Source organism: Trichosurus vulpecula, chromosome 1, assembly GCF_011100635.1.
Source record: "Trichosurus vulpecula isolate mTriVul1 chromosome 1, mTriVul1.pri, whole genome shotgun sequence".
Classification (NCBI taxonomy): Eukaryota; Metazoa; Chordata; class Mammalia; order Diprotodontia; family Phalangeridae; genus Trichosurus; species Trichosurus vulpecula.
In genome coordinates this window covers 61,325,395-61,350,939 of record NC_050573.1, presented here as the reverse complement: position 1 = coordinate 61,350,939, position 25,545 = coordinate 61,325,395, and the positions used below count along the sequence as shown (strand labels likewise).

The 25,545-nt window shown below is 48.4% G+C and overlaps 1 protein-coding gene across 2 annotated transcripts in view; it reads right to left on the bottom strand.

Moving 5' to 3' along the window:
- SBNO2 (strawberry notch homolog 2) overlaps nucleotides 1-25,545 on the bottom strand; it is a 227,421-nt gene that overhangs the window by 26,938 nt on the left and 174,938 nt on the right. For both annotated transcript variants that reach the window (XM_036735139.1, XM_036735146.1), the window contains 11 exons: nucleotides 20,609-20,692; nucleotides 18,970-19,066; nucleotides 17,660-17,820; nucleotides 16,873-17,006; nucleotides 16,509-16,599; nucleotides 13,530-13,673; nucleotides 8,780-8,897; nucleotides 6,666-6,771; nucleotides 6,050-6,203; nucleotides 4,621-4,797; nucleotides 3,321-3,418 (listed from right to left, as the gene is read on the bottom strand). In XM_036735139.1, the coding sequence (XP_036591034.1) occupies nucleotides 3,321-3,418; nucleotides 4,621-4,797; nucleotides 6,050-6,203; nucleotides 6,666-6,771; nucleotides 8,780-8,897; nucleotides 13,530-13,673; nucleotides 16,509-16,599; nucleotides 16,873-17,006; nucleotides 17,660-17,820; nucleotides 18,970-19,066; nucleotides 20,609-20,692 (1,364 nt within the window). The remainder of the gene's footprint in view (nucleotides 1-3,320; nucleotides 3,419-4,620; nucleotides 4,798-6,049; nucleotides 6,204-6,665; nucleotides 6,772-8,779; nucleotides 8,898-13,529; nucleotides 13,674-16,508; nucleotides 16,600-16,872; nucleotides 17,007-17,659; nucleotides 17,821-18,969; nucleotides 19,067-20,608; nucleotides 20,693-25,545) is intronic.

Here is a 25,545-nt window from a genome sequence, read left to right as displayed (position 1 = left end):
CTGCTACTCTTTGTCTATGGAAGAACAAATGAAAAAGACAACAGCGTCATCTCCAAACACATCCCAATCTCCAAAGGAGCATCAGGGACCTGCCCACCTGCGGGCCAGCTAAGGGGTAACAGTTCTGGGTCTGTTCTCTGGAAGAGGGGACAGTAACTGGAGTGTGCCTCTGGCCACTGCAGAGAGCAACACATAAAAATGAACATGCTAACCGATGGCTAGTCAGGAACCCAAAAGATCGAGTGAGACAGAGCCCTGCCGAGAAGTGGGATCTCCTGAGCAGAGACTGTGGCGATGCCATTACAACACATGAAGAACTCCAGAGAATGCTGGGATTTCGGTCCCCTCGAGGAGGGGAGGTCATTTGGGGGATGGGCAGCAGAGCAAATGATATTTAAGGCGAGTACTTGTGAAGGCCTCTGTGCTTGGCAGAACACCATCAGAGACCCACACACAGACACACACAATGGGCAGGGGGTGTCTAATGAATGATGAGAAAAATTAGGATGAATGAGAAATAAGAAAAATTGCAGCTGACCTTTCTCAATGATTGAGTGCTAGTTCATGAGGTGCTTTCCTCACAACAACTTGGGAAGTTTTATAGATGTGGAAACTGAGGCTAAGAGAATTAACTGACTGGTCTATGGTTCCAGAGCGGGACTTGAACCCAAGGTTTTTGACACTAAGTCTAGAATTCTTTCCACTGTCTTTCACAAGCAGAAGAGAGTCCTGGGGGTGGTTTCAGATGAGGAGTTTCTGCTGGGTCTGGCTGCTGAAAGTGTGCCTTTTGTGACTTCTCCATAGGATATAAGGCCAGAGGTGGTTTAGTTCTCCATTGGTCTCATGGGAGATACGCCAGAAGTGATGGGTCTGTGTCCATCCAATGGGACACACATCACTCTGAGTTCTGGTATAGGACTGCCTACTTTCAAAGGAACAAAGGAAGGAGGACAAAACGTGGGCAGGTCATGGAATGGGGCACAGATGGGAACTCAGGAAGGTGAAAAGAAGAAAGGGCATTAGGGCAAACGAAACAGCAAACCCTTCAACATGGGATGTCTAGAGTGAAAGCCCTGGTGAGGAGATGAGAAGGCATGGAAGGATGTGGGCAGAGGCGGCAGCTGAGCTTTGGGTTTGGACTTTCTGCTGGGACAGGGTCAGGAGGGAGGGCTGGGAAAGGATGCAGCTTTAGAACCTCTGAGATCATCGGTGCTACGGGGGAACCAAGGAGCAAACCCTCACGAGAAAGAGGTTACGTGGAGTTAAACATTCCAAGAAGCAACTGAAGCATTTTTGGCTTAAAAATGCAGGGATTAATCTCCTTCGCCTGACTCTGGGCAAGGAAGAAGAGCTCTCCCTCAATGTCTACACAATGACCTGGTCACTGACCGGGGTGGGGGGCCTGCTGCTTCCTGGCCTTGGTGTGGGCTGCTCCAAGTCTGGTGCAGGGGCCTGAGAAGTCTGAACCAGAGTGAGAGCCGCTCTTACCAGAAAGGCCCTTTGCACTTGACATGCAGCCCGGGGCCCTTCTGGAACGAATTACTATCCACCTCCCTCCCTGAATCCACACGCATTCACCCTTCCCTAAGTTCTGAGCTCAGATAAGTCTGCAATGGAAATTCAAAGCAGAACTGGAGTGCCATGGCCCAGCCAGCATTCAGTGAAAAATCTGTCCTGCAGAAGGAGGGCTGGAGAAGGGGCCAGCACCAGCATATGGTTAGGCCAGTCAACTAGACTCAGATAGACTCAGGAAGAGGGGGAGCATTCTGAGAGGGCCCCACTCAATCATTGGGAGGAGAGGGAAAAGGGACTGGGGGAAATGGGATTCTGTGGCCTAACAAAATGGACAGACTCCAAACTAAGTGGCGGTAGCTGGGGAGATGCTAGCAGGGAGGGAGGATCACCTAGAATTATGGACCACAGAATGGTAGGGCTGAAAGGAGGGAGGAGAAGGAGGAGTGGGAGAAACATGGAGCCAGAAGACCTGGGCTCATCCTCTGGCGCAGCCACTCCCCTGCTGTGAGACCTTAGGGAAGGCATCGCTCCTCTTCTGTGGGCCCTGGTGCCCTAACAAGGAAACCAGGTAAGACAGGTGTTTCTAGCAGGGTGCAGCTACCAAGCAGGAAGGCAGCAGGCACTGAGAGTATCATAATGAGGGCACCAGTCTCCCCTTCCTATTCAAAATGAAGGGCTAAGAAATGCAATGATTTCTAAGGTCCATTCCAACTCTTGACATTTTGTAGCATGCTATATTCATTCAGCTCAACCCCTTCATTTTGCAGGCAGGAAAACCAAGATCTAGAGGAGAGGTGACTTGCTCTGGGTCCCACAGTGAGTCAGGAGCAGAGCAGGCCCAAGGGACTAGATTTCTCCACTCTGTGAGGGGCAGCACGGCGCAGTGACAATGCCTTGTATATGGAATCAAACACCTGGCTGACTCCCTCTTTCCTCTCTGGCCCTTGGTTTCCTCTCTGTAAGATGAGGGGCTGGATTCAAGCACTAAAGTCCCTCTAAATTGTGATCTATTGTTGTACTGTTAGACCATAAGCTCCCTAAAGGCAGGGACTGTCTGTTGCCTCTCTTCCTATCTCCAGCACTTAGCACAGTGCCTGGCATGTAGAAGGTACTGGATAAATGTTTACTGACTGATGGATTACTTAACTACTTGAACTGGTAGCAGCAGATGGAAATTCTTATTTAGTCCTGGTGGTCACCACTCTTCCAACCCTGAATGTTCCCACTTAGCCCTTTGCGCCACTAGGGTAAGGGAGCCTCTGGGCTGTGGGAAAAGGGATTCTGGTAGCAATGGGTACACTGGTGAAGTCACACAGAGCCCCCAGACCGAGGCTGGGGGAGGGGGATAGACTGAGACACACCATTTACACATCTTTCTGGTGGCCATGGAATCTTTCTATCGGATCAGTCCCATCCAGGCTGCCCCGAGACGACAGCCTGCTCTCCAGCCAAAGAGCAAGAATCCATGTCTGCTGTGATGTTGGGGGGATGTGGGGGAGTAACCTAGAAGGCCACACCCATGTGTGTGGGGGAGCTCCCTCCAACTCCCCCACCTTGAGGTCAGCTTAGTTAACAACATTCACATGAACATGGCTCCTATGTAACATGGATTTGGCTCAGTGATTTGCTTCCACTCTGTACATGACGCACATCCTGTGTCTATAAGAGGGATGAGACTCAGAGAACAGCAGCTCCCCTGGGGCCTCCCTCGCTTAGGGCACTTCTCCCTGATCTGGTGGCATTCTCTCCTGAGCTCCTGTCTCCTCCTCCTTCTCCCCCTTCAGTGCCCAAGAGCTCGTACTCACTCTGCGGCGGAGACAAAGCAGTTCAAGTGTCCGTCGTTCTCATCCAGGACCTCCCGGGTACGAGCTTCTCCTGTGGACTGCAGCCCGATGACTACGCACTGTTCGGGGGAGGAAGGGAGTGTGTGAGCTAGACGGTGTGGAATGTCAGAGGCACCCCAGGCTCTGCTTCAGTGTTCGCACGCTGGCCTGAGCCACCATAGCCTGCCAAGAGCTACCGCAAGGACCTTTCCATCCCCCGACAGTAAGAATGATGATATGATGATGACAACAACTAACGTTGTATGGTCCTCAGAATGAGCCCGTTGTACAGACGAGGAAGCTGAGGCTGAAGCAGGCTAAGGGACTGCAGCATTCACAGGCAACAGGGCGGGGGAGCTCTCCTCCTGACTCCGAACCTGCTCCTTCTACTACAGGCACAGAAGGTGTCCCTGTCCTCCAGGTCTCCTGACAGGGAGAAACTGAGGCCCTCCTGCCACCTCCCATGGATAGGGAGAGATGATGCCGAAGGACCCGACAGCTCCACAGCCTCTTTAGCATAGGGCGTCTAAGCACATGCGCTCAGATTCCTGGGGTACTCGCTCCTTCCTTCACTCATGCTCTGCTCTATTATTCACCATGGCTGAGGTGCTCTTGAGGCTTGTGGGACACCCTGGCAGAGCACGGACTGGGGAGAGCGGGGGAGGTCCTGCACCAACGTGGAAATGCTTGATAGAGCTAAGAAGTTTGGTCATCAGAGAATGGAATTTTTTCCCAGGCATAGAAGGCTCATGAGGAAACATACTAAAGATCTAATGGCTCCTGCATATATGTACTTTCCTCCTTAGTTACTTAGTAAAACTGCTTTTAAGCCACCTTAGAGTCTTCCAGACTCTAAAGGGAAGTAGGATTTTTCATTCCTTGCTCAGGCTGAGAGCCCTAGATGCCCCAGAGAGGGACAGGTGGCAGGACAGAGCAAGCTGGCTGGCCAGTGGAGACAGAGTTCATGTCTGTTCTGGAGGATGCAGACCTCACAGAGGTTTGGCCTGGGCCTCAGGTGGGTGCCACCTGCCCCTCTGCAAGGCTATTTCTTAAAAGGCCTGTCCATACCAGCGTGCGAGGGGACAGAAATAACACAGTATTTATAGACAGAAAACCTGGGTTTGAACTCCTGAACTTTGCTATTTATTACTTATGGAATTGTGGGGAAGGGTCTTCTACCTGTTTGGGCTTGCTTCCCTATCAATAAAAAAAGCAAGGCAGGTTAGCCTGGGAGATGTCTATGGTCCCTTTGAACTCTAATCTTATGGATCTGTGACCATACCTTGCCCTTTGTTAGCTCCTCTGTGGCAAGCTCGACCAAGCGACGGACTTTGGCGGCGATGCAGAGATATTTGAAGAAGCGCTGATGGGCGGACCAGAACTGACCCCAGAGGGATTTGCGGGACTCCAGGCCAATCCACTCTGCTGCGCGTTGGAACACCACTAAAGCCTCTGCCCACTGAAATGACACAGAGGAGAGGTGAGCATGGGACATGGCCTCTTGTTCTTGGCCACCTCAGACTGGCTTTCCTGCTGTTTAAGCAGGAATTCCTTTGAGTGGCTCCTCACTGCTACCAAACAAAGCCCCAGTCCCACTCTGCCATTCAGGGTATGCCATGATTTGGCACTGACTTGTTATTGCAGCCTGTCTTACGTGGTCACTTAATTTACCTCCAGCACAGTTAGACCACTAATTGTTTGCTGACCCCCTCTGTGCTTCTGGACATGCTGCCTCGTCCTCTCCCCCCACCATACCTGGAATTGATTTTCCAGTTCCACCCCCTCCCTCATCTGATGAACTCAATTCAACAGACATTTAGGAAGCACTAGATGCGCCAAAAGTCTAGCGGGGAAACTGCAGTCTAGGAAGAACTACTGAAATCCTCCTCTACCTTTGAATTTCAGCTTCAGGACTCTGCCTTTGTTGGGTGACCCTGGGCAAGTCCCAGGTTCTCAATCTGTAAAAAGCAGGTACCTCCCTCCTCCTGAAGTTGTTAGCACCTTATAAATCTGTGAAGGCCTAAGGGAACTCAAGTGACTGTTATCTCAGCCTCTGACACCTCATCATGGCGGAGGGGACCCTGAGCAAGGCCAAATGAGTGTAGCAGCTTCCAGAATGTCCTGGCAGGCTGGGAAGGATTCCAGTACCTTGGGGGTGCTGACAAAGGGTATGCCTGTGTTCTGAGGACCAGCATTTCCAGGAAGGCTGCAGATCATGAAGTTTTCAGCTACAGGGGCTCCTACAGCCTGCCTCACTCAGTAAGGTCTGGAGAGACTGCAATCGACACTGGTGGAGTGAATGAATGATCCTAACAACATTCCACTGGGGAGCTTGACAAGACAAATGTTCTCTTTGTAGCTGGACAGCCCCATGCTCTACTCTTTGGAACCCTGTGTGCTTGTCATGACAGAGTAGTCACAGTCCAAAAAACCTGGGTTGTTCCTATTTAGCTATGGGGTGAATATTTTAAAATGACTCTCTAATTAGAATTTGCTTCAGCTAATCCTAAAACAAGTTTGCATGCCCTGGGCAAGAACTCAGTGACAACAAAAAGTGTGAGCCCTCAGTGGGCCTGCACAGACTCAGGCAGCACCCACTGTTTGCCTGTCTGACAAGGTACACGGCCAGTTCTGGGCTGTTTCTGTGCCAGCAGAAGCCATACGGGGTCAGGTCTGTCTTGTTCAGGGAGGTGGGCCCTGCCAAGTCTCACCAGCTGGGCTGCTCTGTTGTAGACACACTCGTACGATGGGTCAAGAGGGATCTCTTCTATCCGGAAGGTGACTCCAGAGAAGCTAAGCTGCCGGGCAATGTACATGCCACTCACTTTCATGTCCATCGCCACGATCTCCATGGCACCGACACCCCTGGCAAGGCAGAGGGGGAAGAGAATTGTAATTGCTTCTAAAGCCTGGGGCTTGTCTCTAGAGAACATCCCTAGGAAAGCTTGTTGCTGCTGGTCAGTGGCTGGGCACCCCTACATCCCTGCTGCCAATGGATACCACAGGACACTAGCTTCTCCTTTCCAGGAACTCTCCAATCATGATGCCATGTTCCTGTGCTCTAAGAGAGCATGCAGGTCCAGTGTTCTAAGTCCTAAGACTCCTTCTGCCCAGCCTCTGGTGGTGCAGCCTCAGGCCCTTTCAGCTCAGACTTCCCACACTGTGACTGAGAATGTTAACCAGGCAACATAAATGGCTAAGTCAAGGCCTGCAGTTTTCCTGATCCCCCATTAGCAGTACAATAGAGAACCCCCACTGTCTCCACTAAAAATTAATCCAATGCCCCTGGTGGTAGGGAAAATGAGATGGAGGCTGCATGCTTCTTACCGCTTTTCAATGGCATGGAGGAACTCCTCAAAGGATCTGAAGGGGGTTCCTTTTCCCCAGATCCCCAGGCGGCTCATGTAAATCATATTTTTTGGCTCAGAGGCACCTATGGAGTCAGAAAGCTTCTGTCAGTGAATAGCCTTCCTTTCCATCTCAGCAAGAGAGCTGGGGAGAGGACTAACAAGTGTAGATGGGCGGGGGACTCAGGCAAAATCTCTGGTGATCCTGATGACCTCACAAAAACGACCATGAAGTACTTTTCAAACACCAAGTGCGAATAAGAGAGTGAGAAGTTTCCAGCACAATTGTTACTTAAGAAGACCAAAATCCAAAAGGCTATGGCCTTTTTTTCTTGTGTGGACGTTTCTGGGGGGAAAATCTCCCCTTCAGGCAGTACAGATTATGAGGTTGGAATCTTACACGGGCAAAATAGATGGCAAAGAGACAGACTGCTAGATAGAGAGGGGCTTGGGAAGAGGAAGTTTCTGATTCACCCATAAGGGACAATGTTCCAAAGGCTGGAGCTGTCCAGTGAACTTCTCTGAAATGGAAGGCATCCCCAAACAGAGTCCAGCAGAAGCTGGATAACTTTTTGTGACCAATGAGAGGTTCATGGATGGCTTCAGACACTCTGATCTGAAGTCCTGACTGCTACTGAATCACCTGGGCAAGTCATCTCATCTTTCTGGGACTCAATTTCCTCAACTGTATCAAGGACAGGTTGAGTTTGATTATCTGGGCTCCCTTTCAGCTCTAATGACCATTATATTTACTACTTAAGGCCATCACCAAAGGGAACGCAGGACCAGTCTCCTTGGCTCACTTGCACATTGTCAGCACCAGGGGACACCTGGTGTCCACACTCTCTCTTGCAATCAACTGCAAATGAAATTCTACAATTCTCACTGCTCTGCTGACATGACATTTTATTCACCTGAGAATTTACTGACTGTAGAAGTGAAACTCATGGGAGAAAAAAAAATGCAAAAAAATTTGCAAACACGTGAGAGTGGAATTCAACAATCTCCCTGCTTCTGCTCTTACAGTCACCACCACACGTAGCCCAGGAGGAAGACACCTGGGTCAGCGAATCTAACCTCAAGCTCCCTGTGTGGCCTTCGGCAAACTGCTTCCTGCTCCCTCTGCCTCAGTCTCCCATCTGTACGATGAGGCTGGACTAGATCAGGGATCCTTAGCCTTTTTTTGTTTCATGGACTCCCTTCACAGTTCGGTGAATAACAAAAGGAAATGCTAAATTTCAGTCTGAGGTCAGAGAAAATAAAGATGAATTTTGGTTTTCCCATACGAGTTCATGAGCCCCCTCAAATCTGTTCATTAAACCCCACATTAGATCATCAGTGCTGTAAGGCCCTTTTCGTGCTGAGATTTGGGGTGCAAATGGAGTCCAAGGAAACGGTCTGCTGAAAAAGAAATTAGCTCCATCAGAAACAAGCCACAGCTTCTGTAGCTGGAAAAGGAGGCTCCCCAATGCTCCACCTCCCTTCTTGGGGCTCCTACGAGGATCCAATGAGATAATGTATGTAAAAAGCTTTAGAAGTTATCAAGAGCATGAAAGGTCAATGGCACCATCAATGCCATCACATCTCAGTTTTTCCAAAATGGCGCAAGCTTCCAGCAAGGTTACCTCATGATGAGACTTATGCTATGGACCTGCCAAAGGATTCTATGTAGGACTTCACCACCATTTTCACAGGTGCAGAGATCCCTATCAGCGTGACACTGGCTGACAGATGACGCCTCTCTGTGTTGGTGGAGAGACTAGCCATGTTCATGAAAATCAAGGTAGGCGATGAGAGCGGGAAGCGACCTTATGGATAAGTTATTTCAGATGAGGAGACTGAGGACCAGGAAGGGCCCAGGGTCACACAGAAAGGAAGCAGAAGAGCCAAGACTCACCCCCAGGGTTTACAATCCCCATTCCAGTGTGCTCTTTGAACTGAATTGATTGGATGCTAGAAATACCAGTGTGGCATTCAGCACCACCAATGCTTCTATTCCTTTTCCCCATATACTAAGAGAATAGCTGAGGCCTACCCTGGCAAGGCAGGGCATGTCAGATGCCCATCTCCAGGCCCTGGTCTGGTTGGCCTTACCTGTGGCACTCGCATAGACAACCCTGGCAAGGGGCATCTTGTTCTGAAGGTCCAACACTGCTTTGCCCATTTTGGTAGAGCTGGCATTTTTGGCTTTGTGGCATTCGTCGAAAATTATCTGTAGGAGGTGAGTCAAGGAGGCTGTGGGCAAAGGCTGAAAGCCATTCATTTATCCAAATGTTGATTAAGCACTGAGTAGGCACAGGCCTGTGTTTGGGGCTGGAAGAGAAGCAAAGCTGATGGCTCCACCCTTTCTGCCCTCCAGGAGCTGAAGTCTAGGAAGTAGGAGCAAGGGCATGAAAAGAAGGGAGAGCAGAGGAAGGAGCCATCGCCCTGGAAGGAGGGGGAGAGAAGCTCCTTGCTTTAGCTTTCCAGGCATCATTTTTGGTCTGTCCTTTCCAGTCCTAGGATGACTCTGCTCCGTAGAGAAAACAAGCCAAGTTCACAGAGCTGGGTAGGTTTTCTTTCTTGTCCATTCTCATATTCCTATCTACCCTGAGAAGTGAACCTTCTTTAATTCTCCCTTCTCCTGAATATTGGTAGAAAATCAAAACCAACCCAAACCAAAACAGCACTTCCTACTCCGTGGGTTTCTTCAGCAGCCTCAGCTCACCCTTATCATTCTTATGGTTTCTAAACCTTCACATCTTCCTATGGGACTTCCCTTCCCCTTCTGTCCAAGAATGGTCACATCACTCCTGCTCAAAGCCTAGTGGTGGCTCCCTCTGACAGGCCTCTCCAGCTGTAGCCATACAGCTGTCTGTAACTGCTCCCCAGAAATGGTCTCTGGTTTTCCTACCTTCATACCTTTGCTTAACCTGCTCCTTGTGCCTGGCCTAGCTGTTAAATCCTACTTATACTTTAAACCCCAACTCAAATGCCACCTCCTGCAGGACACCTCCTTTGCAAGCCCCTCAATCTGTACTCCCTTTGTCATGGGGCCTCGCACAGCATTTTTCTTATACAAATTTTATGCACTTACATAACACATGGCTATTATATTTATCCGTGTCTGTGCCATATTCCTCAACTAGCCTCTGATGAGTGGGGAGAGGGCTGTATCTAAATATCCCATTCCTGCTCACGCTGAGCAAATGCTGTATTGAATCAAATTAGGTGGAAATGGAGGGTTGAACCAGATGGTAAAGGGCATGGAATGCCAGGAGAAACACTTCATCTAGAGACAATGGGGATTCACTGAAGGTGCGGGAGCTCAAAGTGGAGGGATCTGATCAGAGCTGGGCAGTAGGAAACTCAGTCTGGCACAGTGTGGGGTGGACCAGAGTGGGGAAAGGACAGAAGTAGGAAGGTGGCATTGATGAGAATGAGAACAAGGAGTCATACGTGAGAAAACGAATGAACAGGCCTTGATTTCCACATGGGTGGATAAGGAAGAGGGAGGAGTCCAAGATGACTGTGAGGTTACAGACCTGGTGGGTCGGGAGAATAACCTCAAACTAGAAAGTCTTTTGGCTTCAAGAGGATTTGACCATTGACCATTAGATTGTACACAAACATACCCTGAGAGTAAATGGGAAACTGGCACCAAGGTGGGGCAAGGGGTAGGTGAGAGAAGTCCTGGCTCAATTCCAGAAAGCCAGGATGGTACTTTCTACTGCAGATGGGAAGCTGAGATACGAGGGGGAGCTCTGGGCTCTGGCTGCGCTTAGCGCTATTAGACTAATGAATCACCCCATAAAGGCTATTTATAGCATGTGCCTCCCCCATGGAGCTGCTATTCCAAGCAGTCACATGCAGGTGATCATCCAAGGAGCAGACTCACAGGTAAGTGATGGGAGAGCCTCCCTAGAGATTGTTTTTCCCAACTTCATTTGGCCTTTGCTGAGAGGGTGCTTTGTGGCCTTCTCAAGGCAAAAGGCCTTCTCCCAAAGCATTTCCGTAGAGGAGGGGAGTTCTCCTATGAAAAGTGAGCCAGATTGTTGGCAGAGTTGTGAACTAATCCAACCATTCTGGAGAACAATTTGGAACTATGCCCAAAGGGCTATAAAACTGCATACCCTTTGATCCAGCAATATTGCTACTAGGTCTGTATCCTAAAGACATCATAAAAAAGGGAAAAGGACCTATATGTGCAAAAAATATTTATAGCAGCTCTTTTTGTGGTGGCAAAGAATTGGAAATTGAGGGGATGCCCATCAGTTGGGGAATGGCTGAACAAGCTGTGGCATATGAATGTAATAGAATACTATTGTCCTATAAGAAATGATGAGCAGGCAAATTTCAAAAAAATCTGGAAAGACTTACATGAACTGATGCCGAGTGAAGTGAAGAGGACCAGGAGAACACTGTACACAGTAACGGTGACACTGTTTAACGATCGACTATGATAGACTTAGCTCTTCTCAGCAATACAATTATCCAAGACAATTCCAAAAGACTCATGATGGAAAATTCTATCCACATCCAGAGGAAGAACTATGGAGTCTGAATGCAGACTAGTTTCACTTTTTTTGCTTTTTCTTTCTTATGGTTTTCCCCTTTTGTTCTGATTCTTCTTTCAAAACATGACTAATGTGGAAATATGTTTAATATGATTACACATGTGTAACACATATTGGACTGCTTGCTATCATGGGGAGGGTGGAGGGAGAAAAATTTGGAATTCAAAATCTTATAAAAATGAATGCTGAAAACTGTCTTTACATATCATTGGTAAAAAATAAAATACTTTTCAGTGGGAAAAAAAAGAAAAGCGAGCCAGGAATATAACCTCCAAAGTCATGTAAATAGGAGATGGGAGTAAGGATGCAAAACCCAGGTCCTCAGACTCCAACTCCAATTCTCCTTCTGCTAGACCATACTGTTTACTGAGTGAATAAAATGTAACTTTTCCTCAGCAAAAGAGAAGCCCAGGAGACCTGGCCATTGTGCGCCTTTGGAATGTACTTCTAACCGACTATTTCATGACTCAGCATCTCTCCTTTTCTCCTCTCCCCTCCCAGATTATGGGCACCCGCCCTTCCATTTCCTGGAATGCTCCTTTCCTGTGCCTGCATTCCTCATCTGGTCCAGATAAGATAACCCCCTTTCTGCCTCCAAAAGCACAAATTCTTTGCAATACCCAGACCACCCCATATATGCTTTGTGCCCTGACTGATCTGTATGCAACATGAATACAAAAAGTTGGTCCCAATCTCATGGAGCCCATTGGTGAACTCTCCCATGCTTGCTCCTTAACTGAAGTATGCTATGCTTTCCTCTGGAATTGTAACAGGAAAGGCTAACAGCTTCGGAACTATAACTTTTGCTGACTCATGAGACTAGAAACTATATTAAAACCTACACACTCAACTAGCCTACTAGGTCACCTCCCCTTGGACAGAAGACTAGAGCTGGATCAAGGCCAGAGAAGAATCAACTGAAGGCTTCTAGACTGAGCTATATAATACTGCTTCAGGCTGCGCTGCCCCCTGAGAACTGTAACCTAGAGCAATAAACACCATCTACCAACTACCCAATTAAGCCTTCTGCCCTTTCCCGGAAGACTAGCTCCAGTGAGAGGAAGTGACACACCCCAGTGTGTCCAGGAATCTAGGGGTCAGTTGAAATGCACATGTCCCTATCAAATCTTGTTGCCAAGAAATAGCCTTGACCAACCAAGGGGTGAGTGTGGATTCCTTCCTTGGCTCAAAGCCTTTTGAAACTCGAGCAAAAGTCCAGTAGGACAAGCATTACTGACCTTGTCAGAATGGGAGAGGAAATCTGTCAAAATAGCAGCTTCCAGAGTATGGCCTGGAGTCAATACCAGCTGAATCTGATCACCTAAATCCTCTCCATCTTATATTCTGAGCAGCGATCAATCACTGACATTCAGAACAACAACCAGTCTACGTACCACTCTCGGCTGTCAGTCAAATCAAGGTTCAGTGAGGTGCCTGCTCTCCTGCACTGAAATGCTCCTCAGATAACCTCTGGAGGAAACAAAACTGACCCCGGCCTATCAAAAGCTGGGCCAATGGAGGACATCCTTAGCAAATGCTCTTAAGTCTGAAAAGTCTCTGTGTCAGTGATCCAGGAAGCGTCTAAATACATGAGGACAAGCTCAACCATGGAAGCAGGCCCCTATACAAAGAACAGTCTGGGAGGTTTTTGCTTCAGATACTCCTGAGGACTATCTACTAAGGGGTGGAGGGGTCCTTGAAGGTAGTAATACTGACTAGATAAGACTCAGGACCTAAAGAGGATTTGACAGCTGACATACAGAGGGAACATTTCTGCCCTAGGACATCCTTCCCACAAGTGGGACCTGTCCCTCTCCTCCCTACCCCCACCAAGCGATCTTTTTCCTTGGCTCTCAAGGTACTTTAATTCCTCTTATTCTAACTAGCACTGATGTGTCTATCCCCCCTCAAAGACCTGATCAATATTAACTATTCTTCAATTGGCTAAAAAGTCCAGTTAGTCAGACCTGGCCGTGAGGCCTTGCTTCTATCTCTTACAAACATCCTACCCATGAAAACACCCAGCTGTGTGCTAAGAGCGGCCATGTGAACAAAGGGATGACTGACAGGGCTGACAATGTTCATGGGACAGGCAGCCGGCCCCATTTCCTCTCATCTTCCATATTCTTCAACCAGAGAAATTCAGGGCCCCCAAAGAGTTCCAGACCAGGCCACCCGCCCCATCCTGTTGTGGTGAGGCCTACACTCATAGCACCGGGAGAGTTCAGACCCTGCCCCGCTCTGGCTCTGACTCACACCCTGCTCCTGGGGGCTCGTGCCAAGGATACGACTCCATCAAAGTTTTCTCCGCACCAGTCGAGAATCTGCCTGATCCTGGTCCGGTGCTGTCCCCCTGCCTGGCTCTCTCCGATCAGGGCGGAGTAAGTGGCAAACAGGACTCCTTCCGAGGTAGTTGTGTCGCCATACTTTATCTGGGGGGAGAAAGTCACGAGAGCTTAAAGAGGAATATTTATCTCAGCCAACTGTTTGTCCATCCTGCCCAGGCTGTAGCCCCTTGGGGCCTCCACAGGAGGAGTCTGTGAGCAAGCTTGTCTTCCATGACACGAACCTCTAAGGTAAAGGAGATCAATCTGGACGTCCATTTTCCCTCAGGAGCATTTCATCAGGGAGCACAGCTAGCGTTGCTCCCATTTTCAGGTCAGGATAATGGAGGTCTAGAAAGGGCAAATAACTCCCCCCAATTCACACGGCTACTGAGTAATGAAGTGGGGAGGAGAACTTCTTGGTCTCTCCAGTGATCTACGAACTCTGCCAGGCTCTCTCTTTAGTTAAAAGGGAAGGAAGGACAGATGGAAGGAAGGGAGGGAGGGAGGGAGGAAAGAAATTATGGCGAGCAGTGGGACAGAAAATCGCATATTAACATTATTTGCCTCCTATTATATTTTTATTGTATTGTAGTGTATTTTTATTTACTTTGTTAAATATTTCCCAATTATATTTTAATCTTATTCATGCCACACTCAGGAGTGTTGCAGGCCATGTGAGCTGTGTGTCTGACACCTCCGCTCCAGAAAATACTAGCGCTGCCCGTACAACGGCATCTGTAAAATCCAGACAAGCCCACGGCCCCGCGCTGCCCGTCCAGATGCAGCCTCAGCCGGGTATTAGCTGTGTGACCTCTCTCAGTCTATGAAGCGGGGATAACAGCAGCGCTTACTTTCCATGATGGCTGTGAGTCCCACACGAGTCCATACGTGTAAATGTTTTACAAGCCTTACGTTGCCATACACATGTTAACAGCAACCACGGCAATAACGATAGACATGAAAAATGACTGCGAGGCCTTCTCTATTCCACCTCTGACCCCACAAGGCCCTTCAGAAAAGTCAGATGACCGGCCCAGGTCAGTGGCCCGATATTTTCTACTTTGATAAATATAATTTCCCTTTTACTGGGCTAATTAAAAGAAAAAGAAAAAACAATACAGGTGCTTTTCATTTTTTTTAAAGAAATGAAATCCTGTCACCTACAGGGCATGTCTCAAAGAATTTCCACTATCCCAAGAAGTTCAGCAAACGGCTGTGCTGATGAAATTCCCTGTTATCTGAAATGACCAAGTATTTTGATAAGAGAACAGATGACTTCACATACGCACACACACCCCCATGCGAACCCCCGCTGTCCTACTTGTTTCTCTCCTCTTAATCCCTGTCCAGGGTTGAGCTTCTGGGGGAAGTCAGAAGCAGACGCCATGGGCTGTTCTTTAAGACCCTACACCATTGCTCCTATGTAGGACATGGGTGCAGAAATCCAAGTCACTTGGCTTCTGTGACCTTCTCTACCCATCAAGGTTTGCTCTGGCTCATCCAAAAATAAACAGGCATTCCAGGAATATGTGTACGAGGACAGGAGAGGATGTGGCCCAGAGGGTGCTGGCCCCAGCCCTACTTGGCACATGAGAGGAAACAGAGTAGTCTAATACAAAGAGACAGACTAATGAGGAATTAAAAGGAGCAGCCCAATTAGTTGCTGGAGAAGAGCCCCCACCACAATACATGCCACAAACCCATTTAGGGAGGTGTGTAGGGGATGGTGGCAAAAGCAGAGGACTGGCTGTCAAAGACCTGGCTCTGCCACTTACTATACATGTAACCTGGAGCAAACCATTTTACTCCTCAGGGTCTGGGTTTTTTCATGTGTAAAATGAGGGGGTCGGACTCCATAAGTGAACTTCCAAGACCCTTCCAGCTCTAAATCCGTTCTCTAGTGATCCTCTGACTTCGCAAGGCTGCCCACTCCTCTTGGGGATTGTGCCAATCGAAAGGAAGACTTTCCTTACATCGAATCTAAACCTGCCTCCCCCAAACTCCCACCTATTGCTTCCAGTTTTGGCCTCTGAAGCCATTCAGAATTAGACATTTTACCTCCACTGCAGTAGAAACAGTCTCATATACATCATACACACCGAGGGAGAGACAGCAGGTACGTGGAGGCATGCACATGCACACTCACCCTGGGCTATCTATGACATGTGGAGACAGTCACGAAGTCTTCCTCTGGCTCAAAGCTAATGAATACCTGGCCTTGGTGATGGCTCCACATACAGAGCTAGGTCTACACACGTCTACTTCCTCCTCTATCCTGGGGATCCATGGCTTCTGGACTAATTGCAACGTATAGATAACCACATGTGTGTAGATGTGTCATTAGCTGCATCCAGGTTATGGTTTATACGGAGACAATAATACAAACTGACTTTCCTCCTGCCAGATTCCTCTTTCAGTGTCTGTCCCCAGAGCAGAGTCCAGCCCTCAGGAGTGGCTCACTGTGTATTGGGCACAAACCCAGAGTGGGAATTCAAGAACATCTCTTGTCCAGAGAACTCGCCTCTGTTCATAGCCTCACAACATCTGTGATACAGGCAAGGGATGCTGTTCTTAACATATGCATGTTAAGAGTGGAAGGGCCGGAGCTGGCGACTGGTCAATTTACCTTGGACTTAACGATAATCAGTCCTGCAACTGAGGCCCCCTGACCCCAACCCATCTGCCTAGGCTGCCCTGTTGGTCACCTGCTCAGCTAAGGGGGCTGGTTACAGGCAGACCCTCCTCAAATACTGGGAGGAGACATTGAGAGGAGAGGACAGTGAGGCTCGTTCTCCTCTTGTCCTGATGGAGAAAATAAGCTGTGGTGCTAGAGGACTGGAGGAGGGCAAGAGTGGAAGCTGCATTTAAAAGCTGCGTTCCCTCTGAAGTGTCTATGTGGGCCAGCCTCCTCCACAGATAGTCCTGGGGTGTTCTTCTTACCTTGTTTAAAGCATGCACTGGAATGTGGGGTGCGTTGATGTCCTTCAGATCTCGCTCGGCATCATACTTGAGGTCGTTTGAGACACTGAACCTGCAGATGCCAAAGCAGCAGGGTTACATTCCCTGTGACAGCTCTCTCCTTTCCCTGGTCCACCCTTCCTCCTTGACATAAGATGGAATGGAGAGGGAGGGAGGGAGGGAAGAGGAGAGACAGATAATGATGGGGCATTGGCCAAACCCCACTCCTAGAAAAACAAGAGGCCCCAGCACAAAATGGCCACTAACCAAAGTGCAAGCAGATGATTGCAGCCGGGGGGGGGGGGGGGGGGCTCCATTCATTGACTGAGGAAGGAGGAATACTAACCACAGAGATTTTTTCCTGCCCTTCAGGAAGTTCTCAAAGATAATCCCAGCCACCGTCCTGCCCTTCCCAACACCGGCACCATCTCCAATGAGGAACCCGGCTCGCTGTCCATTGGGTAGGACGACTTCATGTTGCTGCCAATCACAAGAAGAGTTAGCACCTGACAGCTTCCTAAGATTGGCCTGAGTAGTGGCATCCCCCATCCCCCATCCCCCATCCCTGGCCCGGTGGCCTGGGAAGGGCCTTGTAAGAGCTAAAGGGCAATGAGGTGGGGGGTAGTGGAAGGATGAGGATGATGACAACCGTGGCCCTCTACTTTTAGTGCTGCTTCCCAAGAGATAAAAAGGAAACTAAAGACACCAGCAGAAAACTTAGGCTGGCCACCTCTCTGTAAAACGCCAACAGAGCAGGGAGAGGAGAGAGGGAAGAGGACAAGTTTGGGGTATTCCTGCCTCGAGTGTGCATGCGCACGCGCGCGCACACACACACACACACACAAATTTTGGCTTGAAATTCTGAAAACTTTCTAACCATGAGACAGGCTACATAGTGACTTCCCCATCATTGGATATTTTTAAGAAAAGAAGGCTGAACAGCTGTCTTATTGGGAATACTGTAGAGGGGAATCATCCATCATGCAGGTGACCAGTCCCTCCCAACTCAGAGATTCTATGAACGGATCACACTCAATTCTGGTGTTAAAAACTGGCAAATGACAAGGAACGGGAACTTAAGATGCAGAAGAGATGTTTTCCCATCCCCCCACAGCATGAGGGCACACTCGTACCTGGCAGGCGTAAGTGATGGCTTCTAACTGTAGTGCTGACAACGACCCGCTGTCGGCCGCTGAGGTGGGCAAGGAGAGGGTGTAAGTGATGTCGGGTGGAGGGACACTGGACAGAGTACTTGTTTCGACCACACGGTCAGGGTGATGTTTTCCAATTTTAGCTGAAAGGAAAACATACCACAGCCAAAAGAAAAGATGAGCCTTCTCTGTTGACAGGACCATGTTATGTTGCAGCACGGCCCTTCCTTTCCCCCTCAGCCAGGTGCTTCCAACTCCCTCCCCTCTCAAGGAAAGGAGAAAGGGACAAGGTGGTGTCTTGGAAAGAGCATAACAGATCCAGGGCCAGAGGATGGGGCTGTGTGACTGTGGGCCTCAGTTTACCTATCTGTGACATAGAGACTGAACTAGATCATAGCTTCCTTAGGTCCGGTAACCCTACGAGAGTGACAAACACCTTGTGTTGGTGATTCAAAATAAACTCAGTCTAGAAATGTTACTGCCATGCTTTTAGGGTCTTTCTAGACTCTTGAGCCCCCCTTCATGGTGCGGGAAGAGTGAGGCAGGGGATACTGGAGGGGTGAGGAGGAGTGTAAATTTAGTCACTCGGGCCTCAACATCTATCAGCTGGACCAACAACAAGCTTTTATGAGGCTCCTACAGGCTCCCTTGGGTGCCGGATGCAGAGGACACTGGGAAGCGGTGAAAAGAGGCCTGGCTTTGGTATCAGACCTTGAGCAGAGGGTCTGGGATGGGGGCACAAATCCTGGTTCTGCTACTCTGGAGTTATGTGACCTAGAGCAAGTCACATCACTCTTCTAAGCCCCAATTTCATCTACCACACAGCAGGCTGATCTCACAGCTATGAGGTGAACACTGAGGGTCTTAATGCATATAAAATGCTTTGTGAACTGGAAATCGCACTTATTGGTTAAAATAACTCAGGCCCAGGCCTCCAGGAACTTCCTCAAACTCTCTGCACCAGACTCATGGGCTCCCTGGCTTCCCCCACCTTCCTCTGCTTCCGTTTTGTAGGTGTGCTGCATTTCTTTATCTGTGTGTGCACTGCTCCCCAACCTCCCCCTCCCCACTGGCAGAATGTAAGCAGACTGAGGGCAGGATGGTTTCACGTCTATTTTTGTATCCACATGGCCTAGCAGAATGCCTGGCACAAAGAAGACGACTGGCGGATGTTTGCTGAAATGAAGTGAAGTCTATGGAGCCCTCTGAGGCTCACAGCAGAGAGAATGAAAACCAAAGGGCAAGAAGAGGGCTGGCTGTGAAGCCCAGTCCAGTCCCTGTAGGCTGCTCACATTTGGATGGGACGTAATCAGCATAGGTTTCTGCATGGCCCAGCTCTTCTGCCTCCTCTTCATCACCCTCATCATCATCCTCTGGCTGAGTCTGTGACTGGAAAAAAAAACAAAGCTCTGAGGATGACAAAATGATGCTGCCACAGGACAAGGAGTCAGGGTGGAATATGGACTTTCTATGGCTCCAGGCAAAGTCACAACCCTGGTAAATATGAGTCAGTCCTATCAGTTAATCTCTAAAGCCCCTCCCAACTCTGACATTCTGTTTTAAGGGTCCTTCCAGCCCTGATATTCTCTATGCTAAGGACCTTCTTAGACCTGACATTCTCTATGCTAAGGGTCCTTCCAGCCCTGATACTCTCTATGCTAAGGGTCCTTCCAGCTCTGACATTCTCTGTGCTAAGGACCTTCCTAGCCCTTACATTCTCTGTGCTAAGGATCCTTCCTAGCCCTGACATTCTCTGTGCTAAGGGCCCTCCTAGCCCTGACATTCTGTTCTAAGGGTCCTTCCGACTGACATTCTCTGTGCTAAGGGCTCTCCCAGCCCTGATATTCTCTGTGCTAAGGTCCTTCCCAGCTCTGACCTTCTGTATGCTAAGGACCCTCTTAGCCCTGACATTCTCTGTGCTAAGGACCCTCTTAGCCCTGACATTCTCTGTGCTAACGACCTTCCTAGCCCTTACATTCTCTGTGCTAAGGATCCTGCCTAGCCCTGACATTCTGTTCTAAGGATCCTCTTAGCTCTGACATCCTCTATGCTAAGGGTCCTTCCAGCTCTGACATTCTGTTCTAAGGACCCTCTTAGCCCTGACATTCTCTGTGCTAAGGGTCCTTCCCAGCCCTGACATTCTCTGTGCTAAGAGCCCTCCTAGCCCTGACATTCTCTGTGCTAAGGGCCCTCCTAGCCCTGACATTCTGTTCTAAGGATCCTCTTAGCCCTGACATCCTCTATGCTAAGGGTCCTTCCAGCTCTGACATTCTGTTCTAAGGACCCTCTTAGCCCTGACATTCTCTGTGCTAAGGGTCCTTCCCAGCCCTGACATTCTCTGTGCTAAGAGCCCTCCTAGCCCTGACATTCTCTGTGCTAAGGGCCCTCCTAGCCCTGACATTCTCTGTGCTAAGGGTCCTTCCAACTCTGACATTCTCTGTGTTAAAGTCCCTCCTAGCTCTGAAATGCCACAGGCTAACTATTTACAACTATTCTCCTTTTTAATACATCCTGAGACTTCCATTAAATTCCATTAGATTATCCAATAGAAGTGGGGCGATCAGAAGAATGATTCACATCAGTCTAGAATGTTGCCTGAGCGCACTTCTGCAGTGCGAGGGATGAGATGAAACTCTCTGCTGGAATCTTAATGAAGCCTGGTGGGCTGTCTCTCAGTAACAGAGATAGCTGAAAACTGTCTGAACCATAACTGCAACCCAGGATATGACAACCTTTCAGGACCGGACTTTCCAAAATGAAGTTTGTTCTCAGGAAGTGGAACTGTGAGGGGAGTGTCTGTATAGGGAGTTTTCCAGGGTGTGTACCCACACCCCTCTTTAAAAAAAAACCTCTATGCTGGCGTAATACCTTGGAGCCTAGGGTGGGGGCGGGGGGGCAGGAGGCCGGTGGAGGAAGAAAGATGAGGCTTACCTGGTAGCTCCTAAGCAGTGGGGTATTTGGGATAGCAGCAGCTGAGTCACCAAAACCTAGAAGCTGTCCTGCAGATGTGAACAGCTGGAAGAGAGCAGACAACAAGCAATTTAAACAAAAGGTGCTTTGGAATCGCCCATATCTCAATGTCCCTTACCTAACAGGAGCCCAACAGTCATGGGCTGCTATAGGAGCATGCGGCTGGGAGCTGGCTTAGGATACAGGATGCTAAGGCCTTTGGGTGCAACAGTCCAGCCTAGAGGAGCCTCTGGAGAGTTCCTGAGGCTAAGGAGGCTGGTTGGCTTGCCCCCTTTCTAAGAGTTATCTGGTTTATTCCGTGAGAAGCAGAGGAACAGCCGATGTAGCACTCACATATTCCTACTTTAGCAAAACTGTAAAGCAACTTATTATTATAAGGTTCAGGGAAGGTACAGAGGAAGCCTCCGGCAAAGTCAGGATTTGAATCCAGGTCCTTGGATGCCAAATCCAGTCCTTTGTTCCTTTTTTATTATGGATATAAACATACATGGAAGAGAAGAGGAGTACGGTATATGAAACGGTGAACATCTATTATGTAGTTTTTTTTTTCAATATATGCCTTAAATGTAAAGTCCAGCCTTCTAAAGCCCTCTGAAGCTTGACAGGAACTTAGTTTGGGTCTTTTTATCATACCAGGTCCGTACCCCTGCTGGACTCTGGCCACTCCCAATGATTCCCGGTCACTGACACTTGCATTCAAAGGGGCTCTTTTGACAAAAAGAAAAGAGTAGATGTCCTTGGGCAGGAAAATTAGGATCCAAGGCGGCTCCCATGTGAAACCTGGCTCTAGTCTGGGAGGGAGGGGGCAGTCACACTAGTAATAGTCATCCATCGTGACTAAGAGGCAAGGCCAGAGGGTATTTTGTCTGTGGGTGTGCTGTCACTGGGGCTGCCTGGCCCCACCCAGTGCTTGGCTCCCCAGAGGTTCCCATTTCTGTAAGCCTCAAAGGTGCCAGAGAGCTTTCCTCCTAACCACCTATGAGGTAGGCAGCATAGTCCAAGTATCATTACCCTCAATTTACAGGTGAGGAAATCGAGGCTCAAAGCAATCGATGCATCAATCCACAGGCATTTACTACAGGGCTGCTATGTGTCACAGGGGCTGGGGAGATAAAGGCAACATAGGGAAACACCTGCTACCCTCATGGGATTTCCAGTGTATTGGGAGAAATGCGTATATTATACATGCCTCAGAATGCACAAAATGGAGATGGAATAAACACAAGAGAAATCCAAGTGAGTAAAGGACAAGGTAGTTTGAGAGAGGGTGCTGGCAGTCAGAGGGATTGGGGAAAAGCTTTGGGGAGAAGGAAGGAAGCGAGGGATGTCACGAGGCTGAGAGGAGGAGGGAGGGTGTTTCAGGCCTGGCAGCAGCTGGAAACAAAAGATGAAATGTTCTGTGTGAGGAACCAAGAGGAGGCCAGTTTGGCTAGATTGTTGAGTGTGGAAGAAGGAATGATGTACAAGAAAGAATGGTGAGGGCCAGGTCAGAAAAGGCTTGAAAGGGATTTATACTTGATCCTGGAGACAATGGGGAACTAGAGGAGTTTACTGAGAAGAGGGCCATGGTCAGATCTATGCTTAAAAGGACAGAAAAAGGCCCCACCTCGTTATCAGAGACTGGAGGAATGGAGAGAGGGCACCGAATGATGGCGAGGGCTTTGGAGAGGAAGAGAAAGGAAGAAGAAGGAGCTTGGGGAGAAGAGCCACCATGTTGCAATGATGTATCTCTATCAGCTGAGGTTCTTAGATGGAAGAGTGCAGGGACAGGCAGGTGGGAGGCTTGAGAAGAGAAGAAAAGGCTTAGAGCAACTTGTGTGGGGAGCTGGATGGGAATCAATTATGGAGGAATAAAAGGACGGCTTTGTGGCCGTGAAGGCCAGAGGACTCCGAAGAACGTTAATTGGTGGTGTCCCCAGCCAGCCCAGTTGTACGTCTTCCTCCAGCTCTGTTTAGCACTTGCGTGAGCAGGAGTGGAAGAGGTGGGTGGTGAGAGATGTCCAGGTGTGGGTTTGACAAAGGATGGTGTAAGGTCTTCAAGTGTGGAGCTGAACCAGTTAAGCATCCACATCGGGAAACAGAGAAGTGAATCTGTTGTTTGTTGGTGAATTGTTTCAGTCGTGACCCCATTTGAGGTTTTCTTAGCAAAGATTCTGGAGAAGTTTGCCATTTCCTTCTCTAGCTCATTTGTTAGATGAAGAACTGAGGCAAACAGGGTGAAGTGACTTGCCGAGGGTGGCACAGCTGGTAAGTGTCTGAGGCTGGATTTGAACTCAGGTCTTTCCTGACTCTAAGCCCGGCACTATTCACTGCACCACCTAGCTGCCCTGAAGTGAATTCAGAGGATGGGGTAATAGCTTGAGATAGTACTGAGGGGCTGAGGGATTGGAGACCATGATGAGGGAAAAGAAGAGGCATAAGGAATGATGGGAGGTTAGGGTCAGAGAGAGGGATTTGGGAGTGTGTGATTAGGGGAGTGGAACACTGGTGAGTAAAGGTGAGATTCAGGGTATGACCATCCCAGTGTACAACTGAGGTAGGCTGAAGGAGAAAGTCATGGGATTTGAGCAAATAGTGCAGTGACTTTCCCAAGGTACCATGACTGATATGTACCAGAGCTGGGGGCGGGGGGGGGGGGGGGGGGGGGGGGGGGCCAGGGGTGAGACTCCTCTGGTTCTCAGTTCAAGCTGCTTCTCATTAAGAAAGATAATCATCTCCTTAGGGAAAGGGACTCCAAGACTATGTCTCCTTCCCTTTGACTCAGGTTCAGGATAGCATTCCTCACTGGCTTCTCAGGGCTGCTAGTTGTAAAGAAACCTGTGAATTCCAAATGAATGGGAATTCCATCAATGAGCCTCCTTCTTCAGGTGGACCATGGAGCAAAGATAAGGCACCTGTCTGAGCCTCTGCTCACAGCAGATTCCAAAACAGACTGTCTAACATCAAATCCAGTAATCTTTTAACTTCACTCAAAGCTAAAAATATCCCTAAGAAACAGGAGCAAGAGGGAAGAGAGTGCTGTTTGGAGCATCTTTTTTCCTTACTAGAGAAGCCAGAGAGTAGTTTCCAACATATTATCAAGCTCCTGGGGGCGTGGGGGGGAAGTGGGGGAGATGAGGACAAGGTCCACGTCATATCCAATAAGCAGCAGGGCGCCTAGCCTCTTCAGATAAAAACAAACAGGGAGGACAGGTGCTAGCTTGCCTCCCCATGTTCTACCTCATTCAAGAAAGGCACAGAAGAAAGCTGGAATGTGTGACTGCTCTATGAGCTGCAGACAGTATAAATTGGTGTCCTTGGGAGACATCCCCAGACTGTTAGCCACCAGTTTGATGTGACTATGTGCTGAGATCAGTTTCCCCTTTCAAAAAAGGACCCTGTTAATGCTTATTGCCAGGAAGAAGACTGAATAGATGAGATTCAGAAGTCTGATGGAATTGGGTTTTCACAAAAAACCAAACATAAAAACACAGGAACAGGCTCATTTGAATCAGACAAGGGAGTCAGGTAATACGGTTATTTGGGCTACCAAATTCACTTAGAGAGTGCCAGAATGGGATAGGACCTCATAGAAGTCCAAAGCCATACATACTGTGGGAAAATCTCTGTAACATCCCTGACAGGATCTACTTGAGGGGACCAGGGACCAGGCGCTTAGTATCTCATGAGGCAGCTTGATACATTTTTAGATAGAAAGCTATTTGAAAGTACTTCCTCATATGGAGTGAGTTAAGATTATCAAGCTTAGGCAAAAAACTAAAGCTTTTAGGAAACCAGGTGATGCTTTCACCATTGTTGCCAATTAAAGAGAAGGGCTTCAAAAGACAGAGTCAAATTTGGAATGTAGACAGCTGGTTAAGAAGATGGTGTCTGGCAGTGAAATTTAGATTTCTGAATTCTGGCTTAAGACATAGTAAAGACAAGCTTCTGGCCAGGGATGGAACGTACCTAAAAATACTTAAATGGATCGATAATCTCATTAATACGGGTATTCCCTCCAACGAGGCTGTCAGAACTAATTCAGGGCTGCTTATCTTACTGAGCATTTTACATATGTCCCCTAGGTTTGCCACAGAGAATCAACCAAAGACACCGGAAGCTTTGCTCGACTCTTCTGATCCTACCAAAAGCTATCCTTTAGTCACTCCTTGCTCACACCACATGACCAGCCCACTTTTTGTACTTATGTTTTTTGATAACATTCTCTACTTTGCTCCTTAATAATTTATTATTTGCATTACATGGCAAGTACATTGCACCCATTCATGCCCACCAGGCATCTCCCGATTGCCCTTTGGACGATCCTCAACTTCAATTCAGTTGTACAATATCAGAAAAGAATTGGTATTAAAATGATGTGATTTTCTTTTAGGGAGAAACCTGAGATTATTAAAAGGCCTTTGTGATTAATCAAAGGCACTGTAACCCACTTTCCTATTCAATTGTGAGCCCAATTCACTGTCTGTATCTAATGTGGGGGGAGGGGAAAGACACTGGGCTTAGACATGTGTTTTGCTGTAGTCTTGAAATTTTAATTTCAGCTTAATTTAAACTGAAAAAGGAGGGCAAAGAAAATTATTGACAAATATTCACCAGGTTACACTCCAGAGAAAGTAGCTACAACATGAGGAGTAGAAGTCGACATCCAGAAATTCAGAGAAAACATCCAAGAAAGAAGCCAGCCTCCACTCAAGAAAAAAATCTCTATGGCCTCAGATCCCCATACCCAAATGTCCCAAATAAAGTTAACAAGCAAGATCAATTAAAGAAAGAGCTATAACTAAAAATGTTTTGTCCTGAGTGAAAAACATGGCATGGAATACAGAGCAATCCAACTGTGGGTGCTGTCATGAGAGGAGGGACCAATCTGGCCCTTGGGGTTGGAAAGGTGGGGAGGA